General features: G+C 38.8%; 1 protein-coding gene across 1 annotated transcript; it reads right to left on the bottom strand.

Moving 5' to 3' along the window:
• Window positions 1-344: 344 nt before the first annotated feature.
• Window positions 345-18,493, bottom strand: LOC104324644 (OCIA domain-containing protein 1). Its single transcript, XM_069790607.1, has 8 exons — window positions 18,338-18,493; window positions 17,417-17,501; window positions 13,047-13,100; window positions 12,506-12,553; window positions 7,556-7,685; window positions 5,178-5,386; window positions 3,649-3,798; window positions 345-785 (listed from the first exon to the last, which is right to left on the bottom strand). Exons 1-8 carry the CDS (start codon window positions 18,386-18,388, stop codon window positions 748-750), a joined length of 765 nt encoding a protein of 254 aa, XP_069646708.1. The 5' UTR covers window positions 18,389-18,493; the 3' UTR covers window positions 345-747.
• Between the last annotated feature and the right edge of the window lie 2,487 nt (window positions 18,494-20,980).

The following is a 20,980-nucleotide window of genomic DNA, read 5'->3' on the forward strand; positions in this document are numbered from 1 at the left end:
ACAGTCAAGATACCACTCAAACTTTTACCAAGGTTTGTCAGGTTTAACCTTCTGCACTTAAATGCAGCTATTTTAAATATCTGCAGTTTCATTCTATCATTTTCTTCCAAAATGACTGTCTGAAGAGACCCAGTGTGGGCAAGTCAGAATATCGGTCTAAAAATACAGCTGGCACTCTGAAACTGTTTTCAAAAAACAGTGAAGTATGCTTACTTATGTGTTTGGCTCGGTTTCTCAGCCCTTTTTCCCTGAATAGTTCAGTATTATTCTAGACATTACTAACGAAGCAAGACAACAGTTTGAGGTTTCCAGCATATCCCTTTCAGACAAAACAAAGTGAGAGATGAGTTCTATAGGTAACTTTTAATGCAAGTCTTGAAAATTTGACAAGATTCTGATATTTTTCCCTTCCCAACACATGTGATTGCATTTATTTACATATATTTTTACCTTTTGCTAAACATTTATATTAGTTATTGCCAGTTACCCTTTTCATTCTTAAACAATAGCACAAATGGTTTATAGTCATGAACCTCACAATAGCCTTGCTTGCCATTTATGCAAAATGAAAAAAAAATTAAGCCTAAATACTTTTTTTTTAATCTTCCAGCAAGTCAGGATTTTCTCCCCATTTATTAATAGCTGTGCCTGGCAGAACACACCAAAGGTGCTGATACTCGTGACTAATCTAGATGAAGTTCAAGGTAGCTGACAGGAGATAATTTTCTTCAGTTCTTCATTCGGCTCTTACTCATCCCAGGTATCTCCATATTTATTTACTTTAACTAAAGAAAAGAAGAAAAAGTAGTCACATATGATTGAATTTAACTTTAAAAGTTTATCTTACACAGTGCTGAAAAGCATGATGAAATGCATTATCATTTAAAGTGGTGAGTGGGGAGAGTGTCAGTCACAGCACAACAAACACCTAATTAAAGATACTTCTGAATAAATGGGGAGAAGAGTTTGTTAATCGTTATTCTTTAATGAATTAATATTCAGTCAAGAGGCCTACTGTGCTAATTCCTGCTCTACAGAATTTGTAATTACTTTGAAACAAATGTAACATGTGGATGAAACAAAGACAATTGGAGGAAACAGGCAAGGAATGTTATGATAAATAACGTGGCTACATAATCTAGTTACGTGCACAATTGGATGGATTCAGGATAGTTAAAAACATGTTCAAAGACAAACAAACAGAAATCAGTAATCCCTACTAGGAAACTACTCAGCCATTATTATTTGGCAGCTTCCTTTAGTATAGGAGTGAGTCAGAGACTAAAAAAACCAGGGTACTAGTCTTAACGGATTTATTCAGAAGTATGTCATATGTAACTGAACAATGACCAGAAAGTGAAAAGATGCTCTCTTGAAAGTGAGTGGCAAAGTAGTCTGCAACTGACTGCCATCACTGACAGGGTAAAGGATGGATCTATACGATACAGTAGGAATACTGACACTACTCAGGCACCCCTTTATAAATCTACTTGCAGGTTAATGACTAAGCCCACTGGCTATTAATACCTATCTGCAGAACGAGTGGAACAGAGCAGAATGCATAGTTCTTGTTTCAGGGAGATGTCAGCAAACTTAGCACAATGCACTGACAAATCTCTTTTAAGCTGATTGATATTGCACTGAGGCACAATGAGAAGCTCTCTCAAAGTACAATTTGATTTCCATTTCTATTAACCATGGTAGCTGAGCAGGCTGCGCTCATTCCCTGGAAAATGGTCCAGTTCAGATCACTATGCAGATGCACGTATTTGTACAGCTACAATGAACGGAGAAGGCGCCAGCAGATGGAAGTTAGTAACTGCTTAAAACGTGGTTTGTTTTCCCTTATGTCCTTGCAACAGAGGGCAGAAACCACTCTCCTATTTGCTAGTCTGGTTGCTACGACACAGAGGTAAGAGGATGAACAAAGGTGTAATGACTCAGGATGAATGAATAGGCATACAACAAGTAACGTGTCCAGTGTGACACAAGAATCTAAATCAGATCTTAGCCCGCAATGTCAGTAGAATCCCTGAACTGTAGATTTAAACGTGCTTCCACTTGTGAAACGTTTCTGAATTTTTGTATTTCCTCTACTCTTTTCCCCTAAAAATACAGAGATACTCTTAAAAGTTTATTTACAAATCTCATGCACTGCTCAGTGTAGTTCTGTTCTCAAAGCCTGAGTATAACCATCAAAGGGAACACAGAAACATAATAGAATGCAGAATTTGATCAACATTTTATAGAGGTCTTTTACAGACCTCGAATAACTAAAAATAAAATAATGAATGCATATTCTCATTTCACAGCCACAAGATTTACCATGGGATATGGCAAGGTTTGCAGAATTGCTTAAGATTTGCGTGTATGGTTTTCAAGTGACTTTTCCAGGCTTTCTATTTGTGGAGAAACAGCTTGGAAAAGAAACATCATGTAAATCAATGAAGCATCAGCTGATGGAATTTAGAAGCAATCTGAAACTACAGCTTCAATAATTTTTTCATGTCTCATTTGGCATAGTCACATGATAAGAGAAAAAGGCTTTCATCCTTAAAATAACAGATTTAAATCATTACCCAATAACTATTTATAATTCTTATTTCAAGACTGTGTAGGTCTGTCCAAAGACAGATGATCTGGAGAAAGTAATTCACCAGCATTAAATAGACTGACACTCTTAAGTAACACTGTTCCAAAGCTTACTATCACTGCTTCAGAACTTTTTGCTTTAACATACTTTTCTATACTTATTACCACCTGTTATGCCTAATAGGAGACACTAGCTATTCCTACAAATCTTGTTGCAACATGACTGACAAGACTGGACACTGCATACAAACCCAAACTGCATACAAACCCAAACAATTCAAGCTGACTAGTCCAGCAGTGTGTTAAATGGTAAAACATTCCTCTTACTAACATCATTTTCACAGATGGCACACTAAATTAAAAAAGTTCTAGAGCAAGCAATTATGAATTGCTTCTGTGTCTCCTTTTCAAAAAATTGATTGAGTCAGAAAGTTGACTGAATGGCATCTTATTCTTCAGGACGTTGCATTCTTATTTTGCTGTGTAAAGTTTTGTTTTTCACTGTGAAAACAAATCTCAATATTCCTGCCAAATACTGTTTCCTTCCTTTGAGTTTTAATGTAGAAAATGAACCTCTACAAACAATGCCTCTATAGAAATCCACTAATTCCACATGAAACAATTCATAAAAATAAATACCCCCCTCCAAAACCATCAACCATGTGCTCTATTTTGAGAGAACAATGCTATCTAAAACATACACCCTCTTCCATAGCTAAAACTCTTCAGTATAGCTCTGAGCTCAGAGAATTCTTTGTTGAAAGAGGTTGTTCGATATATTCAATAAATCAAAAGTTATGAGATTCTCAGTCTGGCACCAAGCAATATGGCTAGAGAAGAGAAATTATAATTTGCTATTGGAAGATCAATATTTTTGAAAAAAGAATTAATCTGAAATCTAAAACTACAGACCACATCACATATGAGATACCTGCAGATACAGTAAAAATAAATTGCTTAAAGCGTAAGCAGAATTAAGCCTTGGGTTTGTAACCATTTTTAACATTATTGCCAATATTTGAATGTACTATGTGTTTCTGTAAATCAGTGTATTACCTTCCTTAGCTGGTTTTTCCTGTGAAAACTTGTTTGGAGTTTCTGCCTTTGGTGGTAGCATTACCTCATATGTCTCTCTGTGTTTATTCCTTAATTCCTCATATGTGATGCCTTTTTTTTTACGACTTTCCTCCGGAATTGGAGCAGGATCTGAAAACAAAACAAACATCAAAATACTAGAAATGGCATCACACACCAAAACTTGGCTACAACCTGTTCTAGAATGCCAGTTAATTACAGCTCAATCCCAAGTGAAAAGGAGCATGACAGCTGCAATTCTAAATGCAACTGACAATATATGTGTTCTTTAATTAATCCATTTCTTTTAGCCTTTTCATTTTGTCAAACTGCTTTGGAAGACTGGCAGTTAACTCCTTTTCTTTATTTTACCCAACAGAAATCCTAACAACCATGTGGTAGCTGATGGATAGAATAGCTGTGGTCACTTTATGTAAAATTTATGATAATCATACAGTTGATATATTTAGGATTTCTGAAGAGAAATCTAAGTGAAGCTCAAGGGTTTGCACTCAGGCTTTAAATTCTGCTTTCAAAGAATTAGGACTTTATCCATCATACGTCACCTGATAAACATTTTATCCTTTTATCTACATTTATAATGCAGGATCTTGGTTCTATAATTAAGGTTCTACCAACTATTGATATTTGTGAGGAAGTGTGATTACCATTTCCTTGACACATTTACATCTGATACTTTTAGGTAACTAAACCCAAGTTTCATGAAAGGGCTTTTTTGTGAAATAAAACCTTTTCCATAAAGGAGTTAAAAAATCCAAACTAATTCAAAGTACAAAACTCTGCACTTAACAGTAACTTCCTCCTTTGTGTACCAGAGACCTGAATTCAGAATCGTGTGTTTCCCCTGCAATAGCTGAGGACACAGTTCATACTGGAAGGAGGGGAACAGCTGCACAGAACAGTACTTGAAAACCATTTTAGTTCTCTGTGAGAAAATCAGCTGTTGCCAGACAGAACACAATATGCATTCAGTTCTGAGAAGATTTAAATGTTTGCCACCTTATAAAAAACAGTTTAATGTCACTGAATTATAGTAGTATACAGTTACAGCACCACTGCTAGTGAAAATTAAATAACCTCAGAAAGGATAGCAGACAAATGGTAGAAACTATAGCTTATTTAGTGCAGTGAAAGGATGGCATATTCACCTTAATTTCAGTCAAAAAGAACTTCAAGTCAGGCTGAGTTTTTTGCAGGTTTAGTTTCACAACAGATTAAACCACGTAAGTTCATTTACAATCTTTACTTGCAATTAGAGCTACAAAGCATGAAAAAACCCTGAATTTAGTTTACAGTTAGAACACAAAATAATACATATATCTATCTTCTGTGTAAAAATTCTGGGAACTTCAAGCTGTTTCATTCAGAACCACTATATAGTACCATGTATGTTTGCATGGGATTAAAATACCTAGTTTAGTAAGAGCAAGTATCTAAGAGAAAGGCAAGCCATTGTACTACAAACTGCTAAATATTAAGACAAAACACACCTTGAACAGTGTAATCAGTGATTCCTGTAGGTGAAGATTCGTTCAGGGAAGCACTGAATGGAACGGGTTCATAACTTGAGAGGGCTCTATCTGTTGAACTATAATCATCTGAATAGCTAGAAGAAAGTGGAAATCCAGATCTTGGAGAAGAAGATTCAGTAAATGACTGAGAAGGCATGTCTGAAAATTCAGATTTCCGACTGGAACGACTGGAAAATAATACAATTAAATACAGAAATACTAATGTTAAAAATGGAACTATAAGAGTAACAATATGTGCAGTTTAAGAAAATATTCTTTTACTCTAAATGGTTTAGTTTCCAACATGAATTATTGTCTTAAAAAAAAGTTTTGGGTTTTTTTTTTCCCCTCTACATTGCAAAGATTTATATAGTCCCTTCCCCATCACTTCCCTTCCTCCCAGAAACTTAACTCATGCCTGAAAATCTCCAGAACAGAAGACAAAAGAGAAAGTATTTTGTACTTTACAAGACAAAAATGACAATCCTTTCCCCCAGGGAGTCTTCAGACAGAAAATGCATCAGACACAAGTAGCATACAGGGTGTGCCCATGTAACTAGTGGTAGCATAAACTATAATTATTTTTAAAGGCCTTTTAGGAAGAATTTGCAATTTAAAACCCTTCATCATTAGAAGCTGCTGTAATTGATCAGTACCAAATAGCAGAAGAAAAGGAGAATGAAGAGCTGTCTTGGGGAAATTAAATTATGAAGGTTTATTGAGTTGCTGAATTCAGCAGGAACATTAACGAATTTTCTCTTAAGAGAGAAAGGTAAGATCATATAAAGAATATTCTGGAAACTGATGCCTGATATTCTAAAGTATTCACTACATACTCGGAATGGCCCTGCAATCCACTACACAACATGTCTCTCTATCAAGAATGCCACCATTTGGTGCCACTAGAATGTCTCTAGAGTATTTATTAATTTTTAACTTTAAATTTCTGCTTAGCTGTACTTTTTGTTCCATATGAAAAACATCTGCTGTTAGTCTTTGTATTATTCTCACAATAAACAGAGAGCTAAGCTATTTTATTGCCTCAATTATATTTTTAAAGTATACGCAAACACAGCTTTAAAGAACTATATAATCTTTTAGCTCCCTGCCTATTTTTAACTGCAAATCAGAATTACCAAAATACATTAATTAGAAGATGTAAAATGACCAAGAAAATGTAGTGATTTCTGTTGCTGGCTTAAAAAAATAGCATGTGTGGACAATAATGCAATTTGAATGAATTTAACCATTCAACCAAGGAAAAAAGGCATTTATCACTTAGGACATAACATTTTACAGATACAAAAGAATGGGCCATTAAAGGTTGAAGGGACTTATTGGTGCAGCAGATGATGGCATTTAAACAGTTCTCACCCAGAGTAAACACACTTAACGATCATGACAATTTCTTATTAGAAACTGGTGGGGAGTGAAGGGACAAGTCCAGCTCCAATTCAGCTGAGTTTATACAGTAAATGTATAAAGTGGTAATTCCTAAAATTATGTTTGATGCCATAAAAATGTACACATTTCAAAATAAAGATAAATCTTACAGACCAAACTGTCATAAATCTAAACGTACAAAGTAATTAAGAATTTAACCAAATCCTTTATAAACATTTAACAAATCTTAGCACATACATAGCAGGACTACTACTCACTATCCAAACACTATTCTCCCAGTTTTGAATCAAGGCTTTAAGTGAGATATTCCGAAAGTAGTTTGCAATTAAAAACCACTTGATGCAGAAAACATTCTGGAACAAAACAGGAAATAGTTTTAAGAACCTGATGAGTTTCTCGTATGTACAGCATAATGCTGTTACAGATGTAAAGGATTTAAACAAACAGCAGTTAAGTTTGACCACCATGCTTCTTCCTGCACTGATATTGTTTACTGAGCTCTTTCCTTTGATAAACACTGAAATCATTTCCACCCTCTTCCTACTTCAATCAAACTAAACTATGGGAAAAACTTCCAGAATGTAACACTACTTCAGTTAACTTAGTTTACTTCCAAACTAAGGAGGGAACTTCTGCTGTCACACTACTTTAAGTAAATTCCACAGGAAAACATCATCTTAATTTATAAGGAATACGTTTTGCTAAGTAAAATGTTTTTCTACTCCTCAAAGTGATCAGTTGTATGTAAAGAGCTCAAAATGCATGTTTTATAGCTGGCCAACTGGTAACAGATACAGCTTCCTGAAAGTGGTAGAGTTGGGGTAATAAGGGAAAGAGGGGAAGGTGCAGCTCTGAAGGTCTTTGAAAGCTGCAAATGTAGCCTTGATCTGCTGGTGTTTAAAATGTCCTATTCAAGAATAAGTTTTAAGCTTAAAAGAGAATTAAATTCTTACTTATGTGAACTATGTCTCTGAGCTTGTCGTAGAACATCTCCTATTGGGGAATCCTTCAGTTTCTTAAATTTCTCGCTACAGATTGGCAAGTAGGATATCTTTCCAGCCAGGTATCCACACATTCCAGCAACTTTTTTAAAGGAAAAAAATATGGGTTTATATGCTGTATCATAATATTCAACATAGTTTAAAAATAATAATTTCAAATAAATTATACATTATCTTGAGTAAAAGAAAAAAAAAACCAGTTTAGATCTAAACCAAAAACATGCAGTAATCATCTCTCTCCACTTCCTCTGCAGACAAAGGGTACTAAAACCAAATGCAACAGCTGAACAGAGACATAGAGCAATGATTTAGACACGGCATGAGCATCAGATGATTTCAGCTAGTACTTGATGAATGAAAGGTGACAAAAAAAGGAAAATAATTGCCATCAGTTTTCCCCCCAAGATCCAGAAATAACAATTAACTATCAAAGATGATAAAACAGTCAGGAATCATCAAAGGCAGTAAATTCCGCTGATTTAATCCATCAGAACAGTCAGATTTTGAAAAGGCTTTCACTAGTACGAAGAGAAGTCTAAATAAACTTAGCATTAGGCTCAGTATCTTCTGAAGAGGATTCTATGATACGGTTGCTGGAGGGCAAACAACTGAATTAGCTGAACCTTTGCAATCACTAGGCAAATGCTTTCAATTTAGTGCATGAGCTATCTTCATCTGCTAGACAGGACACAGGAATGAATGATCACGATAGTTCTTTCCGGGCTTAAAACTGATGATTTCCATCAACTGGCTCCTTCAAGTTTTATGAGTGGGTCAAATAGAGTATGAAGGATTCAATGGCAATCAACAGAAGTTTTGTTGTTGACTTTGCAGGAGAAAAGGACTAGACCCTTCTTTCATATGCAACAAGTATTTTCTAAATACAAAGGCTAAAGATTCTCAACCATCTTTGAAAAGAGGTAATTACCAGTAACATTAATCCTCTGAGGTTCTCACACTGTAGATTACATTGCCTGGCAATCAATATAAAAGGGGATTTTACCCTGCCCTGCTGCACTGATACTGGAATTGTGATTCCTGTTAGTGCTGGTTTTGGCTGGGATAGAGTTGGTTTTCTTCAGAGTGGCTGGTACGGGGCTATGTTTTGGATTTGTGCTGGAAACAGTGTTGATGACGCAGGGATGTTTTCGTTGTTGCCGCACAGTGCTTACACAGCATCAGGGCCTTTTCTGCTTCTCACGCTGCCCCGCCAGCCGGTGGGCTGGGGGTGCACGGGAAGCTGGGGGGGACACAGCTAGGACAGCTGACCCCAACTGACCAAAGGGATATTCCAGACCATAGGACATCATGCTCAGCATATAAAGCTGGAGGAAGAAGAAGGAAGGGGGGGACATTTGGAGCGATGGCGTTTTGTCTTCCCAAGTCACCGTTAGGTGTGATGGAGCCCTGCTTTCCTGGAGATGGCTGATGGATCTCTGCCGATGGGAAGTAGTAAATGAATTCCTTGTTTTGCTTTGCTTGTGTGCATGGCTTTTGCTTTACCTATTAAACTGTCTTTATCACAGCCCATGAATTTTCTCACTTTTACCCTTCTGATTCTCTCCCCCATCCCACTGTAAGGGAGGTAAGCGAGCAGCTGTGTGGTGTTTGGTTGCCAGCTGGGGTTAAATCATGATACTGTTCTAAAGTCTGTATTTTCAAAAGGAGGTTAAAAATCCTTTTCCAAGGGAAAAGGGGTGAACAGCCACAACTATGAGTGAAGTTTACAAATGAGAAATGTGAGTGTTTAGCTGTTTAGCAGGTCAAAAAAATTGGAAGACACCTCAAATGCTGTAAATATGCACAAAGGGAAAAATTACAAGCCCCTAAAAGGAAAAATGGCCCAACAAGAATTCAAAATAAATGTTTAGCAAATTAAAGCTAAGCAGTAAAGATGATTACTCTTTGGCATAATTACAATGAGGACGCCTCCTTTTCTTGAGGCCTTCTAGTCAAGAAAAGTGGAAGCATCTCTCTGGAAGATGTTTCACCCAAAGTAATTATTGGCTAAAATATTTGGCTTCTCTTATTACAGAACTAACAGCCAGATAATCCACATTTTTGAAGCTAGCACAGTAAATTACATATTGCTGCTCTCTGCTTCTTCTGTATTCACTGTGACAAGCCCTTAGAGAAGCTGATCAGAGATCAGTAAAAGAGGCCAGGTCCCACTGCAGGCTAACATGAAGTAGGATATATGGATCTTACCCTTCTTTGCCAAAGAGTGGTAGAGGACCAATATCTCTGTGCTGTGTTGAAGGGGATGCTGTCAATGTAGAGTATCAGTCATGACTAACCAGAAGTTCCATTAAATTGTCAGAGTGCCTAGAAGGCTACTGAGAAAAGTTATGAGTAATTCCTATAGCCAGAACAACACCCTGGAATCTGAAAATTCCTATCTAGAAAATGAAACACCTCTCAACTTCCAGATAAAACCAAGAGGGACAAAGCAGGGAAAGATGCAAGACAGAGACTAAAGAAAACCAGACTCAACTGTGTGTGTTAGATATAAAAGACCAATTACTGTAATGAGGCATAGATACTCTTCAGAATAAGAATCTAACAACCACAGTGACACACACACCATTATCAAAGACAGACTACTGTAATCAAGATGCAGCAGCAATATGCTCAGATCAGTGACACCAGAAAAGCAAGAACTGTCTTGTTTAATATCAGCTAGCTATGAGCTAGCAGCAGTGCCTGGAATTGCATATGCTCTTCTTTCAGAATTCGTGGAGGAAAAAAAGCCAAACCAACACACAACTGCACTGCTTCCTTTAATCAGATTTCACTGCAAGAGGAATGTGCAGTTAAATTAGGAGACATAATTTGGACCTGTAAACTATGTCCCTGGCAATAATTTTCAGGAAGGTCCTGTAGGCAGTAGGCACATCTGACCTAAGCAATATGAGGATGAAATGAAAACCGCTTAACTCAGGCCTTTGACACTCCAACTGTGTCCCAGAAAAATCCCCATATTTAAAGTGCACATAAATCACAAGTTACTTACTGAAAAACAACCAAACCACACAATTTATGGAAAATTCTTTTAGTATGAAATGAAAGTCCATATGCCTCCACTGCACATAAAAAAGGAGAAGCCAGAAGTATTTTGACTTCTAACCTTAAGGTCAAGAATAGTTGGTCCAGTCCAGCTGCTCCTTATTTTTTCCCTTGATTCCAAACTTAGTTCTATTAAATAGGAGGAATGTAGCCCTTAACTACAAATGTGTAGGAGCTATCAGGAAAACAGTAATTCTATTATTTATTAGAAACGTTTGTGTTATACCATTGTTTGGCGTTCAAAGAAAGCGAGTAGAATTTAGCATAAACAAATGGCAGCCCTAGTCTCTCACATTCATTTATCTGCTTAAACAACACTTCCCTCACCACAAATCATGGGTTTTACCCTCTTCCCACTGAAGTAAACTGTAAGAGTAACTGGCTGTATCTGGGCAGATTGGCAAGATGGCAACTTCCTGTTTTACTGTCATGTATTCCATTGAAAAGGTTAATTTATTAATTTAGTTTTGATTATACTTAAATCAAAATCATTCACATGAAATTGCTGTTTTCCTACAATTGTACATACATAATGTCCAGGAAAAAAAGGCACTAAAATAGCTTGAATGGGACAAGTGAGACGCATGAATAAAGACCTTCAAATTAGGAAGGGAGGGGTGCATGTACTCTGGCAAAGTAATTTACAGTAAGCTTGTACAGTATCTATTTACAATGGATTTATCTTAATTATCACATTACACTTGTCAAGCAATTTTATGGAAAGCCTATAAACAAAACTTGTCCAAAACGTGCTGCACAAATTCAAAGACAGTGAATAAATGAAATGTTCTACCTCTTGACATTGAATAGGTTCTTGCAGTATAAGATGTTGTAGTTAAGAAACATAGCTAAAAAGTTGCTGACTGATAGAATTAACTGGAGGAAGGTGAAACTTATTCATTTGATATATCAGATCATTTACTACTATCTTCAGGCACAGTTGTACCAATGTAAGCATTGATTCTATAAGTGCCAGATGCTCCACCTGGGCCAGGATAATGCTCGTTAGACATACAAACTCAGGGATGAGACGCTGGAGAACAGCCCCGCAGAAAAAGAACTGGGGGTTTGGGTTGATGGCAAGTTGAATAGGAGTCAGTGTGCCCCGGTAGCCAAAAGGGTCCTGGGGTGCATCAAGCATAGCGTCACTAGCTGGTCAAGGGAGGCGATTGTCCCACTCTACACTGCACTGGTGTGGCCCCACCTTGAGTACTGTGTGCAGTTTTGGGCACCTCAATATAAGAAGGACATCAAACTATTACAGTGTGTCCAGAGGAGGGCGACCGAGATGGTGAAAGGTCTCCAGGATGCGACCTACAAGGAGTGCCTGAGGTCACTTGGTTTGTTCAGCTTGGAGAAGAGAAGGCTCTGAGGGGTGAACTCATCACAATGTACAGCTTCCTCAAAGGGGGCAGTGGAGGGGGAGGTGCTGATCTCCTCTCTCTGGTGACCAGCGACAGGACACGAGGAGACGGAATGAAGCTGCAGGCTGCATCAGGGGAAGTTCAGACTGGACATTAGGAAAAGGTTCTTCACTGAGAGGGTGGTCGGTCACCGGAACAGACTCCCCAGGAAAGTGGTCATGGCTGTCAGAGCTCAAGGAGCATCTGGATGACGCTTTTAGTTATATGGTTTAGTTTTATGTAGTCCTGCAAGGAACATGGAGTTGGACTCAACAATTCTTATGTATCCCTTCCAACTTGAGATATTCTATGATTCTATAGAGTGGAGTCACAGTGAATCAGCCAGCTAGTCTCATGGGAATTACATCTGCATAACAGACTCCAGAACCTAAGGCATGAATACAAGCTGAATTTATATGTAGCTTTTACTTACATGCAACTTTTGTAAAAGAGCCAAATCTTGAGCTATCTCTTAGAATACCTGAAAATAAGGATCAAAGTAATTAGTAATAAGTTATTAAGAATTAAGCTGAAAAACATCAACTGTAGTTATGTTTGTAGGCTAGTTTGTAGTTATGTTTGTAGGCAGCAGGTTACTCTTTTACACTTAATGTTGAAGAAAATTCAAGAAAACCTAAGATCTGAATTTCCCATAAAATTATAAAAATCTAAGAATTACCTCTTTAATCATATCACACACAGTATTACTACACACTATAGAATATATTGTTTCATAATCATCGAGATATTGCATTTGTCAAACAACATAAAATGAGCAAGAATTTGCTTTTAATTTAAAGTTTTCCTCCTTCTTTAGTTTTAGTAACTGCAAGTCATGTAGCTAGCTGAAGAGGCTGAACTTCTTTTAATTACAAGTAGATTAGACATTGTATTATTATAGTAACTTTATTAACAGCAGAAATATATTTCATCTCAACAAATCCAAATTAACCCAAAGTATGTTTACACTTTACCTCTCCTAATTAAGAAACTAGTAGCAAGCATGCTCGCTGCAGCCAAAGGAAAAGCTGTGAAGAAGAAGAAGAAAAGTTGCTTAAATTATGATTTTAGTATTTTCAACCAGACTTAACAAAATACGCAATAAAGTGAGAGTTGCTAGGCCTTACTAAGCTCACTTGTATAAGAATATAAACATATATATAATTAAGAAACTGTATATAATTTATTAAACATTCTCCATTCCACTTTTTAAGACCTACTACAAATTATGCAGTACTGGTTAATAAGTCATCCCGTCTTCATTAGACTTCATGCTTTCTAAAATACAAAAGCCAATGGCAGATGGGATAAAGCTCTAAGGACAAGACTCCAGGCCTAGCTGCAACTGCTACAGCAGCAAGGTGCAGAACTTTAAACCAGAGAAGCATACACAGTTCTTCAGGATGGAAGGCAGTTACACAGAGGCCAGTGCCTCTAAAAATTTTTGACAACCAAAAGTCTTGATTTTAACATAAGAACTTCTGAAAAAGTCTAACTCTTACAGAGATATAAATCAAATTGATTAAAATTAGGTAACATCTTTTACTGATCAGCAAATTAAAGAACAGGGCAACTTTTTCTGTAGCTTACGGATCAAACTATACAACTCAGGGGTAGGGTCAGGAATGCAGAGAAGATGACAAACATGGAAAAGCATTACTGCCTATCACAATCAGCTTAACAGTTCACGTCGATTTTTATCATAATGAAAGACTTCAGGTGGCAGGAAGCATTTGAAGATGGCAAGAAACAAAAGGAATGCTTATTTCAAGCAATGATAATCATGAATTGGGAAGATTAACTTTGAAACTATTCATAAAGACCACCACCCCTACAAAACATACAGTGACACTGAAATAACAAACATGACAAAAGACTAAAGTTAATTACATTAAAGATTTAGATATGTCATAATGAAATTACATCTTATGCAAGTCTGAAAATGTAGATGTTACAAAAAGGCTCAATGACTTTAACCATACTAGGGGGGATATTCTTGCAACAGCGCTAGATGTTTATAGTGTTTTGATGCACACAATCTGCTAATTAGGTTCATATTTGAAGATAAACGATATTTTTTAGCATTTGGACAGCACAGTATTAAAGTATACTTTGCAAACTAACAGTTTATTCCTTCACAAATTCTGACAGGTCTAAACTAGGTTAGGAGTCTAACCAGCATTTTAGGGTAAATACGACTCAATGTCACTTTTAAGAAAAAGTATTGTCTCCTTGGTTCAAAGCAAGACTACAGTAACACTTCAAAATAGAGAATAAGTTCTTCCAATCTATTAAAGATTAAAACCCTGATGCTTTTAGAGATACTGGACCTGGATTTTCCAAAATTTAGAGTTCTAGATTTTCTGAGATATTGTCCTGGTTTCAGCTGGGATAGAGTTAACTGTCTTCCTAGTAGCTGGTACAGTGCTGTGTTTTGAGTTCAGTATGTGAAGAATGTTGATAACACTGATGTTTTCAGTTGTTGCTCAGTAGTGTTTAGACTATAGTCAAGGATTTTTCAGCTTCTCATGCCCAGCCAGGGCAGCTGACCCAAACTGGCCAACAGTGTATTCCATACCATGGGACGTCCCATCTAGTTTAGGAACTGGGGGGAGTGAGGGCGGGGAATCGCCGCTCGGGGACTGGCTGGGTGTCAGTCGGTGGGTGGTGAGCAATTGCCCTGTGCATCATTTGTACATTCCAATCCTTTTAATATTGCTGTCATTTTATTAGTGTTATCATTATCATTATTAGTTTCTTCTTTTCTGTTCTATTAAACCGTTCTTATCTCAACCCACGAGTTTTACTTCTTTTTCCCGATTTTCTCCCCCATCCCACTGGATGGGGGGGAAGTGAGTGAGCGGCTGCGTGGTGCTTAGTTGCTGGCTGGGGTTAAACCACGACAGATATAGAATGGCAGTGCAGATTTGAAGCTAAACTGTAAGAGAAAAAAAACAAGGGGGAGGGTGTGTGTTAAAAAAAAATATTAAAAAATCTGCAAGAACTTATTACAGAGAACTTCAGTCTGACCCTTAGAGGTTTGAAATGATTTACAGGCCCAACACAAATGTTCCGGACATCAAAGACAGGTTACGCAATTTAATGGAAACAGCTGCTAGTATGTGAGCATATAAATGACCTGAAATGGTAACTAGAAATTAGAAGAATAATAGGTAAATGAAAATTGGGTTCATACATAAAAACTAATATGAATAATTATTCAAGTGTAGAAAAAACAAAAGCAGCTTAATAAATCATAAAACATCAATGCTTTTCACTGCTATGGGCAAAAAGTACTTTTTCTGCTTCAGGAACAAAATAAATTCCAGGAAAAATAATGGACGGCTGATACATCAATAGCACATAATTAAGGATGGGAATGTAATGTACCCTAGTCAAAATGGTTTTATGAGGAAAAAATCATATTGATCTGGTTTAATTTTGTTAGTGAGATTAGAAGTGCAAAGGATAAAATTCTGGATTGTAGTGAGAATTTTTAACAGTATCAGAATTTATATTATATGATAATGTGATTAAAAACTAGTAATACCAGTAAAGCATACATTAAACTGAATTATGAAATAACTAGCAAGCATTTCTGAAATAGAAGCTGGCAACAGAAACTACAGGAAAACAGAGGGAGTTTGTAAGAACGGGTAAAAATTGGCTACAGCTTGAAATTTGAATAAACAAACTGAAGATACACAAATTTATAGTAATATCTGTGAATAACAAGAACTGATACAATAAGAAGTGAGGATGTCAGGGCAGTCATGCAGGCAGCCCATACCTCTTGCAAAGGGACATTCAAATAATATGTATTTAATACAGCAAATACAACAATCTAGGTACATGTGACGCAGGACAATGAAACAAAGACAGGAGACCTAGAAAACAGTCATGGGCTTTAGGCTCTCCCAGTGAGATAACAGCACAGTGCCCAACTCCTGGAAAAAAATCTCTCAATTACTTTTGTAGCACCCTACAGTGAAATTACTCAATAAACTAATTTGGGGCTTCTCAAAAATACCTTCATGTTGTTTCTTCAGTCTCTGTACAAAGATGCACAGGGCAGTAAGTTACGTTGACAATCAAGAACTCACAGCAGAACACCTCAAGAAGAACAAACAATGCCCTCCTACCTTGTCTTTCAGGTGAGAGATTATCAATAAGCCATAACCAATCATCATCTTACTACTAATGAACCTGACTCTTTTCACTTACAAAAATATAAGGAAAATGGCTAGATTTTAGCAAACAAGCTGAAGGTTTCCAAGTATTTGAATAAAAGTGGAAGAGGAGAATGCCAAAGCAATGGAGAAAGATAAAGCAGAACTTGGGATCATTAATTGAAAATCACAATGCCTTTGAAGTTGCCCCTGAAAGTACTGTCTTCCAGGAGAAATCAGAGGCCCAGTGTGCTAAATTTAGCAAATCAGCTGCTAAATTCTTCATCCGTCCTGGTTTCTGCTAAGCCACCTATCAGCATCAGAAGTAATCTACCAGCGTACGATAAAACAGTGGGTAACAATCACATCAGAAGGCTTGTTCAAACCTCTTGACCAGGTGTATAAAAACCAGGTATGCCTTGAACCTTTGGATTACAGAAACAATGTTAAGAAGTAAGGCAATCAATTCTCAAAGTTTTCTGAAAAAAACCCATAAGATTGGTATTTCAAATAAATGAAGATGAGACATAAAGTATTCTGTGAAAACAATACAAGTTTATTATTCCTGTGTACTAGCTGTAGTACAGAAATCATTACTGACTGCAGAATCATGCTTGAGAATCTTTCCTTTTATTTACAGGGGAAATATGCCCAAACATCTGGCCATGCAAAGACGCTGGAATTTTCTCCAAGAGTTGAGCTAAGCGACTACTTATACACTGTTCTTTTCACAAGTCTCCATAAAGACATAAAGCAATGGTTCTAAGTTAAACTGTTTTATTCTTGCATTCTAGAGATAACAACAAAAATTGAAAGCAAAAATGTAGAAATAACAACAAAAAATATTCAGAAACATAATGAGACTCCATAAATTGTATCTATTTTCAGACTTTTAATAAGCATATTAATTTAAAATATGAAGGGATCTTGTTATAAAGAATAAACCTTACAAATTATGTTGCACCTTTCACAAAATTCCTGTATTGCAAACTCTTAACAAATGCAAATCTTACATGTATCAAGATTTACTGGGATGCAATTTTAAACTATGTGAAGCTTGCTAATGAACTGTTGTGATATATTGACCTGGGCCTGCCTTCCTTAACACCTCAGATAACAACAAAAACTAAGGGTGGAAGAAAAGCAAGCCAAATATACCAGCAAACTGAACTTACCTCTATACCGGGCACTCTCTTCAGCACATTCCTTGAGGAGTCTCCTTTCCTCCTCTGTCGGCACATAAGGCTTAGGTATTTCCCTCTTTCATTAGGGAAATAAATTAGAAAAGAAAGAGCAAAAGAAAGGTTTGGGGGGATTTTTCAATTAAAAACTTTGTCTAACTTTCACACCTTGTAACGCCTGTACTTTCAGACAGCTACACTCAAGGAACTGGTGCCTTCTGTCTATAAATGTCACGTGAAATATAGCATTAAAAAAACCCAGTGCTTCTGCAAATCACATGAGAGAGCAGAAAACATTTTGTGCATAGTCAACTCCCAACTCGCTCCACTCCTTTTTCTTCAGAGAAGCCTGCTTTGGTCCTTTGCACTTTGGTCCTTTGCAACCAACCTTCCAAACAGATGGAATCTGACAGCTCATTAAATCCCTTTTAAAACATTTGCCAGGGTTTTAATCACACAACGCGTGTTGGCCGTTTGCACGCATGTATTTAGGGAAAGCTGGCCAGCTGTTTTGCCATCAGGTGAGAAGTTTCTACCGGAGGTGCGTGACCCCCTCCTGCCCTGAGAGGCGTGCGACCCGGCACCCTGCCAGATCGCCGACCGGGAGAAGGGCAGACGTGAGAAAGCCGCCGGTAGCGGGAAGAACACCTCCCGCCGGGACCCGCCCCACGCGAAAGGCCGCCGGAAAGGCCTCAAGGGCACCGACCCCGCGCCTCCGCGGGCCGCCAGGGAGCTCACGGCAGCGGCGGGCGAAGGGCTGACAGGAATCCCCCCTCCCCGGCCCGCGCAGGGCGAGCGCAGGCCCCGCGCCTGCCGCCTCGCCCTCGGCAGAAACAACCCCTAGCCCCACCGGGCTCCCGCACGGCTCTCGCCGTGTCCCCCCCCCCGGCAGCGCCGCCGAGCGAGCGACAGTACCTCGGCCGGGTCGCCGACCTCCCCGCCGCCGGGACCCTGCCCGGCCTCCATGGCGGGGCGGGGAGGGCAGCGCGAGCCACCGCTGACCCGGAAGTCGACGGGAGGGTGTTCGCCGCGCTGGCTCCGCGCGCATGCGTGGCGGCGGCGGCGGGGTTGGGGTGGGGGGTCCGTTCCCGTGGGGTGTCATTAGGCCCCGGGGCTGCTGCTCGGGGCTTGCCGGGGCGGCGGGCGCTCCGCCGCCTTCCCCGGTGTGGAGGCCCGGCGGAGGGGCCCCGCGGTCGGCCGTGAGCGCGGCGGCGCTGCCGGTGAAGCGGGGGTTGCGGCCGAGGGCCGCGTGTGTGTTCGCCTTCGGCAGCGGTGTGTCCTCGCTGGGAAAGCCGAGTGAGGGCGGTGGAAGGGCCTAGAGGTAGCAGCTGAGGCTCAGAGCGTTCCTTTCAATCGAAAATGTTTCCTTCCTGTGCTTTATCTTGTTTCCTGCTTGCTTAAAGAATGCCACCCTCTAATACGTTTGCGAGCGGGCACTGCTTCAGAAGTGGTGAATCCCTTTAAAGGTAATCCTGATGTAGTCGGGTTTGTTTTGCACGGCATTAGTACGTGCGTTGGTACTTCTGGGCTTTGTAACTGACTTGCAGTTTTTGATAAATGGTGGGAAAAAGCTTTTATCCATCCACGCCTACCTTGAGTGATAGGTATGTTACCAATAGGTATGTTAACTCGTTGCTGGAGATGCACGGCCAGAATTGACTAAAGGCAAAGGATGCCTGTTACCTATAAAAGAGTTTATTTGAATCAGGACCAAGCAAGGACCTGGTGGGCAACTGTCTGAATTTGAAAGTGGTAGAGGTTTGGTGGTTAGGATTGTATTTAAGTGGGAGATGAGGAGTCTGCGTGCTTGCCTCTAGCTAAAGCTGTTGAAATGACAGCACTAGTGGATGCTTGCAGTTTATCAGAAAGCAGAAGTTGAGGAAGATATAAAAAAGGTGTTTCTGATAGTGCAATGTATGCTACGGCATTTTCTCGTAAACGTTCAATACCGAGGCCTGAATTCACCATATCCTGATCTGCCTCTACTTGTCTGGAATGCACCACTCCCTTTAAGCCTTTCCTGGAGCGAGCCATTGTCTCTTCACCCTGGAATTCAAGTGAAGAGGCTTAAATTGCTACTGACTGATGGCTGTACAAAAAAAGCCCGTGCCTGAAGATAGGAGAGGGAAGGTTTCAGAGATTGGAGGTGACTGAAATTAGTAGGGAATGTGGATGTGAAATGTCTGAAATTAGTAGAGAACGCAACTATAAAATGAACGCTGTGAGTATGTGAAGGACCTAGGACAAATGGACTAAGGAATGTGTGTGAAGTAATAGGTTTGGCTGCCTGGAGTGGCTGGCCGCACCAAGAAAGCTGTAGAGCAGATGGGTTTCTGAGTATTGGATTCTTGAAATAAGCTGGGAGGATAGAAACAGAAACTATCCTGGAGTTCTTAATTCATAGCTCTCATCATACAATAACTACATTTGTAATTTGTGTGAGACTGGAAGTAATCTGTGTTATCAGGCAATCTTCATTTCTGCCTGTCACCTGGGCCCACCCTAATGAAGCAGTCTCCAATACATGAACATGTTATGCACATTATTATTCGAGAGGCGAAAGATTTTGGCTTCATCAGCTCATGACAGTTTTATTTATGGGACTGTAGCACATTTATTAAGGCAACTTATTTCATGCTTCTTCCCACTTAGCTTTCAGTACATTCTAGGCAAAGAGTACAACTGGGTTTTTAAAGCCTGCCTTTTTGTAGGGTAGGGCATGTTTATGGACTGCACCTTCTCTAAACATGGAGCTTCAATGGGGAGGAAATGGCTATCAGTCTCGTTCATTGAAGAAAACAATGACTCTGAGCTGTTGTTTTGCCTCTCCCGTGTAAAATTAATAGTTATCCATTCAGTTTTCTCAGTTCACTATCCTCAAGTCCCTTAGACTTCCAAGGGCGGGAGGGGGGGGGAAGTATTAAAATCATGCAGCAAAACGGTGAGTTTACCATCTTTTAAAAAAATCTTACCTAGTACGGTGTGCTTGTGAGATAGTTAAAGGTACTTAAAAGTTTCACCTGGTTACACACATCCATTTGTTAGCTTAGAACTGCAGTTGTAGGGCCATATTCAGCATAGATGGTAGAGCATATCCACGTCCTTGGCACTGCGTTCTTTGTTCTCAAGCCTCTTTTTGAAGTTCACCCATAGAAAGAAGTCTTAACAAGGATGTCCTTTTTGACATCTGGTCTACTTCTACTACTTCTTTTATCCTCATGCCATCTTTCATGCAACTACTGAGAACTTCAGTTTAAAATCGGTGATGGTATTGCCAAGTCCTGATGCATTACATAAAATCTTGTCCTTGTGGAAGGCTTAAGGCTAGCTTTTTAACCTCTTTCTATAAATCTAATCTCTTGAATACTATTCCCTTCTCCTGTGGCAGGTGCTGCTATCCAATATGGTACTTTTGTTTTAAAAAATCTCTGCACTAGAGTAGTCCTTCACAGATGACAAGGTTAACATTATTTCTTGGGAAGTTCTGAGCTGTTTGTTTTAATGACATGCACAATGACGGTTTGATGTTTCAGCAACTGTTTTGTAATTGTTTTGTGT

Source organism: Haliaeetus albicilla, chromosome 1 (assembly GCF_947461875.1).
Source record: "Haliaeetus albicilla chromosome 1, bHalAlb1.1, whole genome shotgun sequence".
Taxonomy (NCBI): Eukaryota; Metazoa; Chordata; class Aves; order Accipitriformes; family Accipitridae; genus Haliaeetus; species Haliaeetus albicilla.

Bases quoted from the DNA above. Each gene is read 5' to 3' on its own strand.
- LOC104324644 (XM_069790607.1), bottom strand. From the start codon at position 18,388: ATGGAGGCCGGGCAGGGTCCCGGCGGCGGGGAGGTCGGCGACCCGGCC. The intron at 12,554-13,046 runs GTAAAGTGTAAA...CCTTATTTTCAG, and splicing joins TAGTTTCTTAATTAGGAGAG to GTATTCTAAGAGATAGCTCA. The intron at 786-3,648 runs GTAATACACTGA...TCTTTTCTTTAG, and splicing joins GGAAAAACCAGCTAAGGAAG to TTAAAGTAAATAAATATGGA.